General features: G+C 42.4%; 1 protein-coding gene across 5 annotated transcripts in view; it reads left to right on the forward strand.

The window, feature by feature from the left end:
* Positions 1-18,719, forward strand: part of PECAM1 (platelet and endothelial cell adhesion molecule 1) — a 68,845-nt gene extending 50,126 nt beyond the window's left edge. For 3 of the 5 annotated variants that reach the window (XM_083598691.1, XM_083598687.1, XM_083598689.1), the window contains 3 exons: positions 5,912-5,965; positions 10,751-10,773; positions 16,230-18,719. In XM_083598691.1, coding sequence (XP_083454817.1) covers positions 5,912-5,965; positions 10,751-10,773; positions 16,230-16,259 — 107 coding nt within the window. In that variant the 3' untranslated portion in view covers positions 16,260-18,719. The remainder of the gene's footprint in view (positions 1-5,911; positions 5,966-10,750; positions 10,774-16,229) is intronic. The other 2 variants (XM_083598688.1, XM_083598690.1) reach the window with 1 other exon arrangement.

The raw sequence follows: 18,719 nt of genomic DNA on the forward strand, positions 1-18,719 counted from the left end.
TCAAACACATAAATAATACAGAACCCATGTGGCATTTTTATATGTAAATACTGTTTCTTTGAGGAAGAAAGCATTTATGAGGAGTTCGTTTGGAAACTTACAAAAGAGCTACTAACAGAGCAATCCAAGCCCACCTTATGCTGGTCTGGGGAGCGTGTGTGCTGGAACAAGCAGAGGTATCTTTCTGTTCAACTTAGCCAACTGGGTTCTGCCAATCTTCCCCTTCTGCCAACCAAACTTTTGTGGAAATGTGGAGAACTGAATTTAAGATTGGACAATGAAAAATCAATGCAATCAAAAACTGGCTGATTTTGCCTGCTCCCTAACACGGACGCTACTCTTCATCTGCATAGGTTACTCTAGGATTCATTCTTGTTCATACTAGACTGCAACAAAAAGGAACCCATAGTTGCCTTTGACTGGACTTAACCGTCCAGGGGTCCTTTACCTTTACCTTTTACCTTACAGATGAATATGCCAGTTTAAACATTTAGGGTAGTGCGTGTGAAGAAATGTTACTGAGCACAGCATTCTTCCAAGGCTGCCAAGAACTACATACCCTTCAACATTTCTCCAATGAAAATAGCGACGTCCCCATTCCATAATGATAATTTTGCTATGTATACACCACACAACTTATTGGGTTGCCCTAGCACTCTGGACAGCTTCCAACATATATTAAAAACATATTTAAACATTAAAAAAACCCTTCCCTATACAGGATTGCCTTCAGACGGCTCGGGGGTTGGATAACTCCATATCCTCCAACATTTCTCCAATGAAAATACAGTGGTACCTTGGGTTAAGTACTTAATTTGTTCCGGAGGTCTGTTCTTAACCTGAAGCACCACTTTAGCTAATGGGGCCTCCTGCTGCTGCCACGCCGCCGGAGCACGATTTCTGTTCTCATCCTGAAGCAAAGTTCTTAACCTGAGGTACTATTTCTGGGTTAGCGGAGTCTGTAACCTGAAGTGTATGTAACCTGAAGCGTATGTAACCCGAGGTACCACTGTAGCGACATCCTAAGGAAAAGTGGGACATTCCGGGATTAAATTAGAAACCAGGACAGCTTCTCTAAATCAGGGGTGTCATTGTAAAATAGGGACATTTGGAGAGTCTGGAACTGTCCTCCAGTTTTTTAGGGGCCTAACCTTGCAAACATATCCCCCAACTTCTTGAAGTGTAATATCCAGCTCTATACTAATAAGATAATTACAAGATTTAAATCAGCTTGCACTAGAGATCTGCCTCTCAAGAAAATGAATGCTTCTCTGTTTTGTACCCTATTAAACGGCAAAGTGAGAATTGGTATAACTTCCACAATAAATCTCCTTTGGGGAAGCTTATAGTTTTAAAACTTTATAGTAAACAGAACTTACTATCATTATTTAGTTTATCTGCTCCAATGGGTTTGAGAAGGGCATATGTTACTTAAAATCCTCTTAATCAATACTTTGTTGTAGAGCCAGGAAGTCCAATCAAATGAGATTTGATTAAAAGTGGGAGCTGAATTAGGCTGACGATAAGCAAGCACCCCCTTTAATCTTGCATTCCACCTTCTCTCCTACACATACCCAGCTACAGCTTCAGTTATTTTTGGAAATGTAATAACAGTGTATTGTTCTAATTGCGCCTGCTTTTCCTGACTGATACACAGGAAAAGTGTTTCAAACAGATAAGCAGGGCATCACACAACAGCAAAGCCATTTTGGAGGCTTACTGCATTACTTACTGAAACAGAACCATGTTGACTTTGTGTATGGAGATGATTACTGATAGCATTTATATAAAGAAGCGCACACCCAGATGAGGCATGGCTCATAAAGAAGGCAGGGTGTTAAAAATGGGGGTGACTAAATTTCTTGGCTTTGGAGACACATTTAAAGCTCTTCCAAATTGGGAGCCTTGCAACAGAGCTCTTTAACATTCTGCCACTCTTTAGAGTATAGCCAATGAAGAATCCATGGCAGAACTATGCAGCTAGGATAAGGCGTTGATTCTTATTTATTTTATTACAGTACACCCCTACTTTCTTCTGTCATGGAACCCAAGATGGTTCCCAGAAAGCTTCTCATCTAGTATAACTTCAGCAAGGCGGTGGCCTCGTGTGCTTTTGCATCAAACTTATTGGAAGAATATGAGCAAGAAGCAAGTTTAGTTCCCATCTGTATGCCTCTAGAAGTATAACACTCATGAATTTCCTATGGGACAAACTAAAGAGCTCTGCTTTGGAGGCAGTGTTGCAGCATATGCGTTGAGGGGACCAAAATCTGAATGATCCAGCCATCAGCTGTGGGGAAGAGTATGTCTCCTTTTCCTTTCGGAAGGTACCTCCCAGAGCAGGGGTTGGCAAGGTTTACCTTGCCTTGGCTGGATCAGTCCCGCGGAGCCCCCTCTGTGGGCTGGATAGCAAGCGTGCGTGAGCGCCCCCCCCACGCGATTTCCAGAGTTTGCACGAGTCTGCACATACGCAGATGCAAATTCTGGCATCCGCACGTGCACAGACAAAATTTCCGACGCCGCGTGCTGCACCACACCGGTTATCGGTGCGGCGTGGGGACTCGCCGAATGGGCAGCTCGGTCCAGGGGCAGCTCATGGGGCGGTTAAACAGCGTCTGTGGGCTGCTTCTGGCCCATGGGCTGCAGGTTGCTGACGCCTGTCCCAGAGCATACTTCCCCTCCCCTTAGCAGCAAAATTCATTTGCCAGGTAGTGCACAGCCGTTTTTCTAGCTTACTGGCAGGTAGGTCAGTGTTGCTTACAGGGAGGGAAATTGGGAGAGGTATTATGTCAGAGAAGTCAGGACGGTGCAAATGCACCAGTGGAACCAATCCGGTGCTTCTATTGATGTGTTTGCACCACACCAGCTTCCTCCCCGCCTTGACCTTTTCTTCTTGGTAAGTAACTGTGACCCACTTGCCAGGAAGTTAGCTCCACTCCGCCTGGAGGGATGCTGACTCACGTTCCAATAGGAAAAAGTGATTCATACCTGTGACCTCTCCTTCTTTCCTCCTTTCCTTCCTGTCTCTCTGATGTCACCAGATTTGTCAGATGTGTGGTGGGCTCTTTTCTAAGAAGGTGTCTGGAATGTTGCCTGCCAAGAGACAATATGTTGGAGTAGGGATTCCATTGCCCATTTGTAGTTGGAGTCTCTTCCAGCAAGCATGCTAATGCTGCTTTTGGCTCTTTGTTTTATTTGGCCATTTCCACCCAGGAACCGTGCAGTAGTGTCACTTTGCAGCAAGGTTACATCAGGGCCTAGGCTCCTTGGTGGGAGAGTTGAATGGTGGTTTGCTGCAGACCCCCAGAACTCCTCTCAATGTCACCACTGCTACTTCTGCTACTGCCTGAGTGCTGGATAGCTGCGGTGAGCAGCCGTGTCATTTCCCTTGCGCCTTAAAATACTTGGGCGCAACATGCCATCACTGATCTGCAGTGGCACTCCATGGCGTCTGGCCACATTGCAGGAAGTTGCAGCGGCCTGCTGAAGCCGACTGGTACACAGAGAAGCAGTTGTGGTGCTTCGTGTCCCTGCCTCATACTTCCAGGCATTGCAGATGCTGCTCTATGCGTTGCCACAGGCGGAGGAAGGGGGTGCAGTGAGTGCGGTTTGCCCCGGGTGTCATCCCTGAGGGGGGTGACACTGTTGCCCCACCCGCTGGATGCTAGCCCCACCCCTGTGGGCAGCTAGCCCCACCCCCCAGGTGCACAGCATGTGTGCCGCTCCGGGTGCCGGAGCAGCTAGCTCCGCCTCTGTGTGCTGCTACTTCCTGGTCTGTTGATCCCACTGTTGCCACCTCTGTTTAGCACTGCAGGCCTGCCCAGCACCATGTTATCCCGGTGTTATGTACTGAGTTGAATAGGATCCAAAAGGCAGCAGTCTGATTTGTCCTAGAACAATAGGATTCAGAATGCAGCAGTCTGATTGGTCCTAGAACAATAGGATTCAGAATACAACAGTCTGATTGGTCCACAGAAGCCACCCAATCCAGCTCCAGGTGGAAGTGAATCCACAACCTGATTGCCCTACAGGAAAATCCCGGAATTAGCCAATCACGTGGGGCCCATAGTGTAAATAATGTATATAAAGCAGACATTCTGGGGGAACTTCCATTCCTCCTCACCACTATGAGCTGAATAAAGAGCATGAAATCCACTCTCGCCTCTGAGTATATTTCACCCGCCCAAGGCCATTGGAGGAGCACTGAAAGAACTTTCCCATAGGCTCTTCAAAGCCAGCAGTGATGGGAGGAGGTCCTAAATGAGGGCCAATTAACAACTCCAGCTGCCCGATATTACACCCAGGACTAAACTTTTTACATGCATTGGTGTACATGGCTTCCCCTTGAGCATGGAGCCAGCACTCCAGGATTTTCACATGGCTGCTGTGCGCCAGCAGACTTATAAGATCCTGTGAATGCCTGTTCTAAGGAGGACTGTCTCAGCTATTGTTTCCCCATTAAATTCTGTCCTCCCTTGAAGCCGTTTCAAATTAACGCATCTAAAATGTGAGAATCAGACCTTGCAGAAATCCGTTCTTCTTTTTCCTTATAACCTGGGATAAGGAAAACCTGATCAACAAGCTTCTGCATGAGTACTTGCACTGGAAAAATGAGTCACTTGCTGGGAGGCGGTTTCAGTGTCCAGACAGGAAACGCTCACAGGGTCCCATTGCCATCCACAATATGCTGCGGAAAAACAAATGTTCTCAAGTGGAGAGAGGCCTGAGAAATCCTTGCTGCCTTTCTCACTTTGGAATAAGACCCTAGAAGTGGCTTTGTGCCTCAGGAAACCTGTTTTACCAATTTCCTGCTTCAAGACTCCAGACATTACCCCTCCAAAGCGCCCTCTTGGTGGAACTGAGACGTTTCCCAACAGAAGGCCACAGTAAAGTATGTGCCATTGAAAGAGCATCTAAACTTCTCATATGCTAATCCAAAGATTATCCCATCTGTGAGTATACACTTGCAAAATAGTTGGATCATTTTACCGTTCTTTTCATTGGGTGTCCTTCAGCTAAGTCAGGGGTCGGCAATCTAAGGCCCACGGGGGTCGTTTAACCGGCCCCTGAGCTGCCCCCGAACCAAGCCGCTCCCTCGGCGTGTCCCCATGTGCTGCGTTAAACCAGTGTGGCGCAGGGACTCGCTTCCACAGCACTGGAAATCGTGTCTGTGCAGATGCATGGAGGGATCTCCGCTAGAGTGAACCGGCCCAGGTGAAGTAAACCTTGCTGACCCCTGAGCTAAGTTTTATTCAGTGTAGAATGAGTATTGGAATGAATGGCCCTTAGTCATTTGTTGTTGCTGTTGTTTAGTCATTTAGTCATGTCCGACTCTTCGTGACCCCATGGACCAGAGCACGCCAGGCACTCCTGTCTTCCACTGCCTCCTGCAGTTTGGTAAAACTCATGCTAGTAGCTTCAAGAACACTGTCCAGCCATCTCGTCCTCTGTCGTCCCCTTCTCCTTGTGCCCTCCATCTTTCCCAGCACCAGAGTCTTTTCCAGGGAGTCGTCTCTTCTCATGAGGTAGCCAAAGTATTGGAGCCTCAGCTTCAGGATCTGTCCTTCCAGTGAGCACTCAGGGCTGATTTCCTTAAGAATGGAGAGGTTTGATCTTCTTGCAGTCCAGGGAACTCTCAAGATTCTCCTCCAGCACCATTAGGTTCATTAATTTCAACAAGTCTGCTCTGAGTAATGTTTAGTTAAATACCACCCATTGTAATGCTAAACTGTATAGCATGGATTTGCGGTTGTGCAATTGAATGTCATTCTCTTCCCCCCTGCACGCCCCCTAAATCTATTCTAGGGGAGGGCAGATTTGGAGATGGGGTGGAATTCCATTGCACAAGTGTAAATCTTTCTGCCGGTGGAAAGAGGGCTCATCCACACTTACTTTTGTTCTGCATTTCTAGGCACAGGTCCGGGCTTTCAAGGTCCGTGTCCGACAGGAAAGCACGGGGCAAAAGGTAAGTGTGGATTAGCCCTTAGCGGAATACCACCCACCATTGTATTCAACACAGTTTTGTTGTCTAGGCCTTTTTCTTAAAGTGAAGGGAAAGCTGGTGATGATAACAGTGAATAAATTGTTGGAAACACAATACAGTGGTACCTCGGGTTACAGACGCTTCAGGTTACATACGCTTCAGGTTACAGACTCCGCTAACCCAGAAATATTACCTCGGGTTAAGAACTTTACCTCAGGATGAGAACAGAAATTGTGCTCCGGCGGTGCGGTGGCAGCGGGAGGCCCCATTAGCTAAAGTGGTACTTCAGGTTAAGAACAGTTTCAGGTTAAGAATGGACCTACAGAACGAATTAAGTTCTTAACCAGAGGTACCACTGTATTCAGAATGGAACGTATGAGTGTTTTCATGCATTCCAGAGAGCTAGATATCCGCTGTATATAGTATTCCTTCCAGTAGCACTTTAGAGACCAACTAAGTTTGTTGTTGGTGTGAACTTTCATGTGCATGCACACTTCTTCAGATATGTGCATGCACACGAAAGCTCATACCGATAACAAACTTAGTTGGTCTCTAAGGTGCTACTGGAAGGAATTTTTTTTATTTTGTTTCAACTACGGCAGACCAACATGGCTACCTACATGTATCTGTATATAGTATGTGAGCAATGCATCTCACTTTTTTCAAAGTTGGGACTCATGCCTGATTGACTTGTAGAGGGTGCAGTGAAACCTGGCAACAATGTCCATTGCTTTTGTTTTGTTTTGTTTTGTTTTTTAATAAGATATTTATTAAAGTTTTTAGAAGTACAAAAAGAAAAATCACGAAAAACATCCTTTTAAACAAGAAAAGATAAAATACAAAAGAGAAAAAGAAAAATCAAAAGAAAAAAACAAAGAATTAAAATCCATTAAGTAAAAAGAAGAATCAAGAAAAAAAAAAGAATACAGCAAATCTTCCCATTACTTTCCTTTCATTTGCTTATTTTCCTGACCTCCTCACACCTCCCTTTTTTGTATTCTAAGTCAATTATCCATTTCAGCAAATCCTTTCCCTCTTTTCAAATTTTTGTCCTGAAAATTTATCTTGATATTAATATAAGTTTACTTTCCCTCCTTTCACCAATTAACAGTCTATTTTTCTAAATCTTTGTTACATTTCTGCTAAAATCACACAAATTCATTCCAACATCATTCTAACATTCATTAATCTTACAATGCTTCTGTAAATAGTCTTTAAATTTCTTCCAATCTTCCTCCACCGACTCTTCTCCCTGGTCTCGGATTCTGCCAGTCATTTCCGCCAGTTCCATATAGTCCATCACCTTCATCTGCCTGCTTTTGTTTTGTTTTAGGCCAGATTTTGGGGGCTAAACAATCATTTAATTGCATCACTTTATTAAAGTCAAAGGATATCTCCACCAAAGGATTTGTTGCAGATAAAGACACACTTGTAAAACCTCCATGAGACATACTTGTAGACCTACTCGTAAAACATTGCTGGCCACCTAGACTTTTGATTTAGGGTGACAAAGACATGGGATATCCGTTGGTTTCCCCCGGTTTCCACACCCACCCAGCCACAGTATAATTAACAAACATCCCTTCATTTGAAGCTTTCGAAATACACAAAATTTATAATTTCCTCTTTCCTGGTAGTACAATGCTTAGCATGCCACATGTGACTTTAATAAATTGTTTCAGATTTGTTTATTTCAAATGGCTCTTTGATCTAACTGTCGGTGAAAGGAGCTGTTCTGAACTACATCTACTTCAACAATCCCGAATGTTGCGCCTACTTTATCATGACCTGTCAGTATGAATTAAGGAGTTGAGTCAACTACTCCATCTCCCTCCCCCCCCCCGCACATCTCCCCCCTTCACATTGCAAGACCAACCTTGTATTTTGGTGGGCAGAGCATAGAATGGGAACTGGAATCAGTGCCAACTCCTTACTGTTTGGAAGCTACTTCAGCACAATATAGTGGGAGAGTATTTAATTAGCACTGAAACTGTGTGCAAGGGCAAGGCTGCCATACGTCCGAGATTACTAGGATTTCAAAGGCGGAATTCCCAAAATGTGGCATTTGTCTAAAGAAAGCTCAACAACTTTGGGGGTGTCCTGGTTTCTACTTTTTGAAATAGGCAACCCTATAGGTTGGCTGAGAGTTTCTTATTTTATTCTACACACAGAAATAGAAATGAGCATAATATGAAGATAGCTCTTTAGTAAAAACTTACGTTAGCTTTGTATCATTTTTCCCCATTTACAATTACAGTGGTACCTCAGGTTAAGAACTTAATTCGTTCTGGAGGTCCGTTCTAACCTGAAACTGCTCTTAACCTGAGGTACCACTTTAGCTAATGGGGCCTCCCGCTGCCACGCGATTTCTGTTCTCATCCTGAAGCAAAGTTCTTAACCCAAGGTACTATTTCTGGGGTAGCGGAGTCTGTAACCTGAAGCGTCTGTAACCCGAGGTACCACTGTATAATTTTTGAAAGGAGTTTACCGACTTTCTCTTCTTGCTTAACATAATTAGTTTTCTGCTTCATTGTAAAAACAGTTTACATGGAACGGAATACACTTTCAAATTATTCATGAATAGGTAAGGTGAACACAAAACAGGGAATCAGGATAAATTCACAAAGATATCACACTGTAACACCTTCCCTCAACGAACCTTGGGAGCTGTAGTTTGATGAGAACAGCCTGGCGTCATCAGCAAACCTCGCTGCTTCACTGCTTACCCCTAACTCTAGGTCATTTATAAGCAAATACAAAACGGCAGGTCTTAATACCGATCTTTGTCAGGATTCCACTTCATTCCTCTATTGGGAGAACTGTCATTTCATTCCTACTTTCTGCTTCCTGTTCTTTAACCATCTACAGATCCATAAAAGGACCCGCCCTCATATCCTGTTACAGCTAAGCTTACTTAGGAATCTGATGCAGAATTTTATTGCAGATTTTTTGAGATTCTAAGTACTGTACACAGTGTTGACTGGATCACCTCTCTATGCTTGTTGACAATCTCAAAAGAACTAAAAAAGTTTAATGCTGGCTCAAGCCACACAGATTTCAAGGGGGAGGAAGAACGTCAGGATCAGGCCCAAGGGGGCCCACCTGGGCCAGACCAGCCTGTCCTTGCAGTGGCCAAATACCCTCAGGAACTGAGGAATCTGGATAGACTGCCTCTGCGCCTGGAGGTCCCATGGGGACCTTTGCCTCAGGCCCAGGGGACCCGCCCTGCCCAGCATTCTGTCCCCATAGCGGCCAAGAAGGCGCCCCAAAGGGAAGAAGCCCACAAGTAGTATCTGAGCGCAACAGCTCTCTGCTTTCCTAACAGTTCCCAACAAAACTGGATAGCTCATTCTTTAAGAGCGTAGGGCTGATAATGCCAGGGGTTGCCCGTTCAATTCCCGCAAGGGACAGCTGCATATTCCTGCATTGGAGGGGCTTGGACTGGTTGATCTTCAGAGTCCCTTCCAACTCAGTGATAAATTCTATGATAACCTCTGGCAGAGGAGACCAGTGTGGCTCATAATGGTTGATAGCCACTTCCTCCAGTCCATGAAATTGCCTAATCCTCTCCCAAAGCGGTGCAAGTCCTACCCCAAGATTCCAGAAATGTGTGGCCGCCACCGAGAGGGCCCTGCTCTCCCATTCACCCCCTCTGCCGCCTCTCGCCGCCAGGTACTCCAACGCCTTCATCTTCCACCTGATCTACAAGGCATCCTCAGCCAGCAACCACCGGCAGACCCCCGCCCCTCTGCCCCAGGCCCTGCCACCCAGCGGTAACGCTGACCCCCCCGAGGCAGCCCGGAGCAGGCGCAAGGAGAAGAGGCAGATCCGGGCGGCAGGGCGGCGGCGCAAGTGACAGGGGTGTGGAGCACAGAAGGGAGAGGGCAAGGCAGGCAAAATAATAAACAGGAATGGGCAAAAAAAAAAAAAGAACTAAAAAAGTTTAGTGAATATGGATGTATCCTTGCAGAAATCTTGCTCTTCTATAAGCTTTGGTAATGCTTTCCACCCAGGAACAGGTGTGGGAAGTGTCTGATGTTAATTCTTTGTTCTAAAGATAGGTTTTGTGTAATAAAAACAACAACAAAATATGTTTAAAAATGTAATGCTTTCCCCCAGTTTTCCTAGAACTAGACATTACACTATCTGGCCTGTGATTTTCCAGTTCCCCTTTGGATCCCTTTTAAAAAACTGGTGTCATATTGGCCACTTTCCAGTCCTTGGGTGTGGAAGCTGTACTATGGGACAAATTACATATTTTTGTTACAGGATCAGACATTTGAACACACTATGGTTACCAACAAAGGAATGCCACGGAATTGGCAAAGCAATTAAAATGTTAGTTTTTGCTTCTACTTCAAAATTAAAATCAACCACTTTGACAGTAAAAGCTTTTTAAAAAGGAGATTCCGATTAAACAGCAGGAATAACTTGCTGGCAGCAAGAGCTGTTTGGCAGTGAAACAGACTTTCATGAGAGGTGGTAGACTTTCCTTCCTTGGAGGTTTATAAGCAGATGTTGGAGGGCCATCTGTCATGTATGATCTAGCTGAGATTCCTGCATTGAAGTGGGTTGGACTAGATGACCCTGGAGGTCCCTTCGAACTCTACAATTCTATGATTCCATGATATGTTTATTGCAAATGTAGCTGTGAAAGCTAGAAAGCATTCAGATAAAAATGGATTCTAGACCTCTTGTTTGTACCTTGATTTGCACTGTTTTGTTAACTCTCTTACCAGTTCCTAAACTAGATTTTTTAATTTTCAGATGCTGGAGGAAACAGACATTCAGTAAGTATGCATTTTATTTCAGCCATAAGAACTTGGGAGATAAGAATTTGATTGTCAAAGCAGAAGCCTAGATTTCTGTTTTAATAAACGCTTTCTGTATTTTGTTCATTCTTGCAATATATACTTAGAGTGTATATACTGAGCTGGTAAACTTAATATGAATAATAAGCAACTAGAGAGAGATTCTGTAAATTATAGTTTTTTTAATGTTTGAAAGAATTTATTGCTTTTTTATTTATTCCCTTTTTATTTTGTATCTGCACCTTTCCCCAGTGTAGCCCAGAGTATATATTAAAACAGATACAACTAAAAACACACAAGTATATATATGTAACCCACCCATTAGCTTCATCCATTAACCTTGAGTGTCTTTGGAGAAACAGGTAGAGGAGGTAGGATGAAAAGAAATAAATGCAAATTGCCAGTATGGTGGGTCTGATCTGGTTTGGAATCACACTGCAGGGGGATAAAATCTTCCCCATCCTCCACATTAGTGTCCTGATACAGATTCTCCCTCAAAAACACACATACAACTCAATTCTGGCAATTGTGTAAAGAAACAAACCCTACACTTAAGGGCACAGATATGTATAGCTAGCATACTGATTAGCTTGGTCCTTAAGCATTATTATTATTATTATTATTATTATTATTATTATTATTATTTATTAAGTTTGTTCACATGCCTTCAACAAGACTGAATCAGGAAGTTCTTGCTGCTCCCTGAGAACAGCAACTTATAGATCTGAAATGGGGTTATTGGGTTGTTGTTTTTATTTTGATTATATATTTTGTGGTTTTATATTTTGATTTTGTTCTGTGAACCACCCTGAGACCTCCAGGTATAGAGAGGCATATAAATTCAATAAATAGTAATAATAATAACTAGAAGAGAAAATGCCTCTGGCACATCATAACAGCTTGCATACACAACGTATATAAGATATGCTTATTTATATGATAAGCTTATTTTACAACAAAGACAGCCTTCTTTTCTAACACAGATGAACCAGTTGCCATGTGGGTAGTCAGAAACAGATTGCATATATATTTTAAAGACTTGTTTAGTGATCTCTTACAGTGGTACTTGTGCTTTCCTTGGGTTGGAAGCATGGCAATCACAACATCAGAAGCAATATGATTGAGGGGGATATTTTTACTTCCCCCTATCTCACCTGGTGCATGATCACTGTTTATAGAAACAAGCCAGGGGGAAATGCAGCACATGGTGCTGCCCAGACCAGAACCTCCTCATTGTGTGCCTCTGCATGTGGAATACTGCTTTTGGCTTGTGTGAGGAACTGAGTTGAATAGGATTCAAAAGGCAGCAGTCTGATTGGTCCTAGAACAATAGGATTCAGAATGCAGCAGTCTGATTGGTCCACAGGAGCCACCCAATCCAGCTCCAGGTGGAAGTGAATCCGCAACCTGATTGGCCTACAGGTGAATCCCGGAATTAGCCAATCACGTGGGGCCCATTGTGTAAATAATGTATATAAAGCAGACATTCTGGGGGAACTTCCATTCCTCCTCACCACTATGAGCTGAATAAAGAGCATGAAATCCACACTCGACTCTGAGTTTATTTCAGCTTGCCTTTATGAATGCTCAAAGAGTGATATTTAGCAGTGGGATGCTCTGAGCATCTGTTTGAGTAGCAAACCAACAGCAGTAAGCTTTGGGTGTGGTCAGAAGATGGCACTGGATTCATAAGGAAGTCTCCAAATGAAGCCTCACAGATGTAGGAAGTCACATCCTTTGCTTGGTTGCACTTTCACACATGACCATAAGCACACATGAGTCATAGCACATTCAGGATATTCAAATGCCCCATAATGATGTGAGTAGGTCCTGACTCTGAATCACAATAGCATCAGTTGCATCACTCCATGACAGAAAATGTGTGCATGCACGCACACGCACACACAAAAACATTCTTGTTAATAGGTGTTCTTGTTAAGAGGCATCCGAGTCCTCATGAGATTAGGAGGAAACTCTTTGTATTCTTTATATCCAACTGGGACAGGACTGAAGGTCACAGAGTTAGAATATAAACAGACCTATTTTAACAGAGGAACAGTAGTTACCTCATCCCTGTTCATTTCAGATTAGCATTTAGTATCTCCGTTGCCTTAGACTTGCATTGTTCGTTGTTAAAGTGCTTCCAGGCGGGTTTGTAGGGTGGGATCAGTGCTCCTCATGCGTGCAAGTTTTTTGCAGGGTCCACGCAATGTTGTTAAATGTATTTTCTTCCATTTAATTCTCTTTCGACTGAAGCACTCTGGCTTTAAAGCAGCATATTTTTGGTCAACGTCAATAGGTGGAAGAATAAACAGGAGTGACTGATGGTTACTATCTAAATGGCTTTGTAGGGGAAGATATTTAATAGTTTGCCCCGATCATTCCTTCTTTAAAATAAGAATTTGTCCAAGGCATTGACCTCTAAAACTTTTACAACAGAAGCAACAAAAACTCACCAAAACAATTCTTCATTTATACTGGCTTCTTATAACCTCTTAGGCATATTCAAAGATTCTGTTTTAATTATAAGACCTTAAACAGATCTGATAGATAGATGGATGATAGATAGATAGATAGATAGATAGATAGATAGATAGATAGATAGATGATAGAGAGTGTATGTAAGGACAACATCCTATATATCTATTGTCATCACAATAAGAATGTGGTGCCATTTTAGCCCAAAAGAGCTGAACTTGTTTGGTAAGATTATTTGGGAATGAGAGGAGCACAGATTTTCCCAAAATGGCAAAAGTGTCAACCAAGTTTTGGAAGGCCAGTTGAATCTAGCTAGATTTACATCTGTGTCACCACACTTTGGGTTGGGCTGAAAAATGCTTTTTGTTTCAATGGGAAAGTTAAACAGACCCTTAAGTTCTCTCATGTTGAAGACAATATACATTTAAAGCACACGACTTCCCCCAAAGAATATTAAGAGACTATAGCTTTTTAAAGGGATGCTGGGAATTGTAGCTCTGTGAGGATGAAATTACAGTTCCTAGGATTCTTTGGAAGAAGTCATGTGCTTGAAATGTATGTTAAAAGGCTGTGGTCATAAAAACCACCAACATAGTTTATAGTACACCAGTCAGAGCTGGGTTTTTCTTTGTCTGTTTTTTGCGCTTTTCAAATTGTATCGAACTGTTTTGAATTTAAATTGGATCAATTCTTTCTTATGTTTTAATCGATTATAAGAACCACTGCTTTGAACTTTTAAAACTGCAGGGATATATGGAATTACTTTAATATATGCCCCTGCATCCCATAATAATCTCATTGTTTGTCCTCATGAATCTTCTTCTAATTGTTCTAATTCAGAATTATAGATGTCATACATTGCATGTCATGCATGGGACTTGTTTGCAGATGCTTCTACAGTGCTCCTTGCCCCTTAATGAATTCTGTCTCAAGCTAGTTTTGAAAGTATCATGGGCAAATTTTGAATTACTCAGAAAGGAACTGGGTGGGGGTTTCCTTCCTGGAATCAGAGCTGGCAATCTTTCTGTGTTATTTAATAGCTGCCACCAGTTTCTGAAAACATATGAAAAGGAAATATCTTAACAATGAGCAACCACTTCTTCAAATACTAATTTGGTATTGTGCTTGATTTGCTTCAGCAATGCAGCTTGACTTTATCAACTTTTTCCCCTCCATTACTTTGTCTCGTTGGTTTGCTTTATTTGGTCTAAAGCAAAATACAGCCAGAACATACTTTAAGTGTTAAATTACTATAGATTTAAAGGGTGCCATGTTGGAAGATGATATCTACTATCTACCTCTTTGAACAGCTGTCCATTTGGGACACCTTCTGCTGCCACTGTGGTCAAATGAACCAAGCCGCTCTGGGAAAATTCTGAATTGCAGCAAAGATGCTTTTCAATAACTCAGCTACTCTAAGAAGGGGTGTGAGTGTTTTCATCAGTACCTAAGAAGAAACTATGGGACGTGGGTGGTGCTGTGGGTTAAACCACAGAGCCTAGGAGTTGCCGATCAGAAGGCCGGCAGTTCGAATCCCCGCAACGGGGTGAGCTCCTGTTGCTCGGTCCCTGCTCCTGCCAACCTAGCAGTTCAAAAGCACATCAAAGCACAAGTAGAGAAATAGGTACCGCTCCAGCGGGAAGGTAAACAGCGTTTCCGTGCGCTGCTCTGGTTCGCCAGAAGCGGCTTAGTCATGCTGGCCACATGGCCCGGAAGTTGTAAGCCAGCTCCCTCGGCCAATAAAGCGAGATGAGCGCCGCAACCCCAGAGTCGGTCACGACTGGACCTTATGGTCAGGGGTACCTTTACCTTTAAGAAGAAACTACTTATGATGGAACAACAAATTATTGTGCTGAAGGCATCCATTTTAAATTCCAGGGAAAACATTACACTGTTGTTGTGGAGACACAAAGAGAGACATAGTTAAAAACCACATAAAGACAACAGAGTGGAAACTATAGGTACACTTTGGTATGTCTTTTATGTGGAAAGGAGCAGTCCATTTTGCTCAGATAACCTTACTTTCAAGTACATCTGTATTTACATGTCCATTGGTACCTGTTAGCTGGGCAGAAAAGCCACCCCAAATGCCTTGAGGGGAGATGGTGCTGACCAATTCATGTTGCCCACCATTGCAGATGTGCAGTAATTATGCAGTAGGGAAGGAAAAACACATGCTTGAAAAAACTCTCTTCTTTGTCAAAGGTCTTTAGAACATATTCCAGGCTCTAATTCAGGGGTGGAGAACCTGCAACCCTCCACAAGTTGTTAGATTCCAACTCCCTTCAGCCCTAGCCAATCATCATCATCATCATTTTTAATTTGTATACCGCCTCTCTATCTTACAATACTCAAGGCGGTTTACAAGCTGAAGAAACAAAAAATGTACATCTTATAACAATCTAATGCAATACAAAAATGTGATAATAAAGCATAACTTTAAAATAGGCAGCCTACATCAAAATAGTAACATTCAACAATCAATTAGAATAGTATAAAATAATAATAACATATAAAAGTTAAACAGAAATCCACTCAACAGTTACAATAATACTATACTATAATAATAATATAATAATAATTATAATTATAATATAATATAATTATAATTATAATTAATTATATAATTATAATTAATTATAATAATAATATAATAATATAATAATACTATAATCAATATATAATTGATCAATAAAACAACGGCAAGCCACAGTACATAAAACAATACAATACACATTGAGAAGCAGAGGGTAGGGCAAGGCAGGTGGAAGGAGGCCTTGCCTGATGGAGTCTCTCCCCTCGGCAACGTGCATTGCATAACTTTTCAAAATTGATTTTACATGTTTTTAATTTTTATCAATCTATTTATTGGGTCCAGAGGAGTGTCCTATTTTGATGTGATATTTGATCAACATGTTGGATTTGTGCTTACTGTGTTTTCTTCCCATTGTTTGCAGCGAATAGAAAGTTCTCCTGATGAGACTTAGAAAAGCAGGCAACAGACACCTGTGGAAACAAGGAGGAGGACGATCTACTAGTTCCCAACATTCTGCAGCATTTAGGTGCTCTCAGAAGTCACATTTCGCTTGAGCTGTTGGTAACCCCCGTGGGGCGAACCTAGCACCATCTATACAGTGTTATTGCTGTTCTGCCACTGCTACTGCTTCGCATAGGGCTCACCCACACTTCCACTTGCCCCGCTGCTTCCTCCAAGGAAACCTGCTGTTTTTACAAACCTCAGTAGGGCTTTCCACAGATTGACATTTGCTTCAGTTTAGTGGTAAAGAGTGGTTTTTTTTCTGGGGAAAGCGGCAGGGCAAACGGAAAACCACTTGGACCTGTGTTTTGCATCCATCGGACAAGCATGAGGATGTGGGTGAGCCCAGAGTGATGTACCCTCTCTCAACGTTTGAGCTGTATTTGTTTTTAATGCCATTCTAATCAACAGATGTGTGTGTACATATGGAGACTGTTTGCCCACCTCTCTTGTTTTCAGTCCTCCAAACCCTTATGGAGAGATGATATGCCTGCCAAAATGTGAAGCTACATCTGGTCACTTCCCTATGATCCCCGAAGACGGTGCAAGCCACTCTGGCAATTGATTTGTGGGCATAAATGCTGCTGGTAGCAAAATATCAGAGTGGGTTGTTTTTTTTCCGGACAGAGGGGTGTCTTACAAACATGACACTCTTTCACACACAGGAAAAATGTCCAGTGTGTTTAGTAGCATCAACATTTCATGTCCAGTTTACATCATCCATGGAATGCCTTGGTGCTCTGTGGCTAGGGTGGGTGGGTCGAAAATGATTATTAAACATCCATTGTCTCCCCCAGCGTTCACTTTCTGAAGGTGTACAATAAATAAGTCCTTAAAGGATTTGCCTTTATATATATATATAGAAGTGCTACTATTATAGCTGTCTGACAAAGCAGGTTTTTGCTTTTGAGACTCAACCTCATCTGCAGACCTGGGCATGTCACAGTAGAACCAAATAACTATATTTTAAGTTGAATATGTGGGCAAAGTTTCTGACTTTCCTAAAAGAGTAATGCCAGTGCAACTGTGAGCTTCAGTTGTTCTTTGTCAAACATCTTTCATTGAGGGTTCTCTCATATGCTGCTTAATAGTTCACTGCATAAATTACTGTTCTTCCCATGAGTCAGATGACACAAAGCAGAGATCACTGATACATTATAGGACTGTGAAGACGGCATATTACTGTGACGTCATATTACTGGGCAGAGCAGGAGCACATTTGCTGTATCCACCCTCTGTGACATTCAGCACACTGTCTAAAAGAGTCTCCACATGTACAAACTGCACTTGCATATTCCTGCTTGCACAAAGGGTACACACAGACAGTTTGTACATGCTTAGCTTTTTCAGAAGTTACGTTGAACATATGTTGGCAGTGGGGGCATGATCTCATTTCCACCTCGCTGGCACATTCCATCTACCCAAAGGGTTACATCTGCAAAGCCCACTCTTTAGATCCTTGATTGGGATTTGAAACAGACCTTGGTTTTACATTTGCAGTGTTTCCATCCTCTCTTGAATATACTATCTCTGGAAATCAGAAATGATTCCTGGGTATGGGAAGGGAAGCCAGGATTCAATAATTCCAGTTCAAAATGTCCCTCTCCTTTATTTGTGATAAATTTGAAAAGACACTAAGATGATGAAAATGTTGTACTTATATGTGGCACATCTTTTATAATAGAGATTTCATTTAAAACATGTAGCGTGGATTGGCTCAGGACAACAGTAAGGATTTCATTTTAAAGTGATTGCTATGATACAAAAAGCTGCAATGCTTATAGCCCAATAAGTAGTCTCACTTTTTATTGGACTTACTCCCAAGGCAGTAATCCTAAGGCAGCCTTTATGCTGGTGCAAGCTTCCATTGATTTTAGCAAAGCTTCTTCTGTCTGTCTACTGTGATATTTGTGCTGCTCATAAAAGCAGGACGTAGACTCCAGCAGAAAGTGATGTGTAAATGCTCAAGCACATATAACACCAGTCAATAATTTATTAACGTATTTAGCCACAAAAACCATGAAGCTACATATAACAAAGAAGTGAAGAACACTAATATCAATGAAACACGGCTTAAGTCATGTTCCTTGTGTTAAATGATCTATAGGCAGATGTTGGGACTAATCTAGTTACCTCCGTGGATTGGTATCCATTTTTCAAGCAAGGTTTATTACGAACCACACAAAAAAAGAGTGAGCCACGCAGGTTCTTGCCGATGCGATATATTTTAATTAATCTCCCTTCAGTTGCTGCATTGCACTTTTGAAGACTCGCCTTTTTAAAAGTTTAGCAGTGGCAGGCTCTTTGCAACACTTGGCAAATGCGTTTCGGAGAACCTTGGCCGTGCTTCCCCATTCAAATGTTATTACACTGAATTTGATAAGGTATTTAATTAAAGAATTGACTCAAA

This window comes from Podarcis filfolensis (assembly GCF_964270895.1).
Source record: "Podarcis filfolensis genome assembly, chromosome: 2".
Classification (NCBI taxonomy): Eukaryota; Metazoa; Chordata; class Lepidosauria; order Squamata; family Lacertidae; genus Podarcis; species Podarcis filfolensis.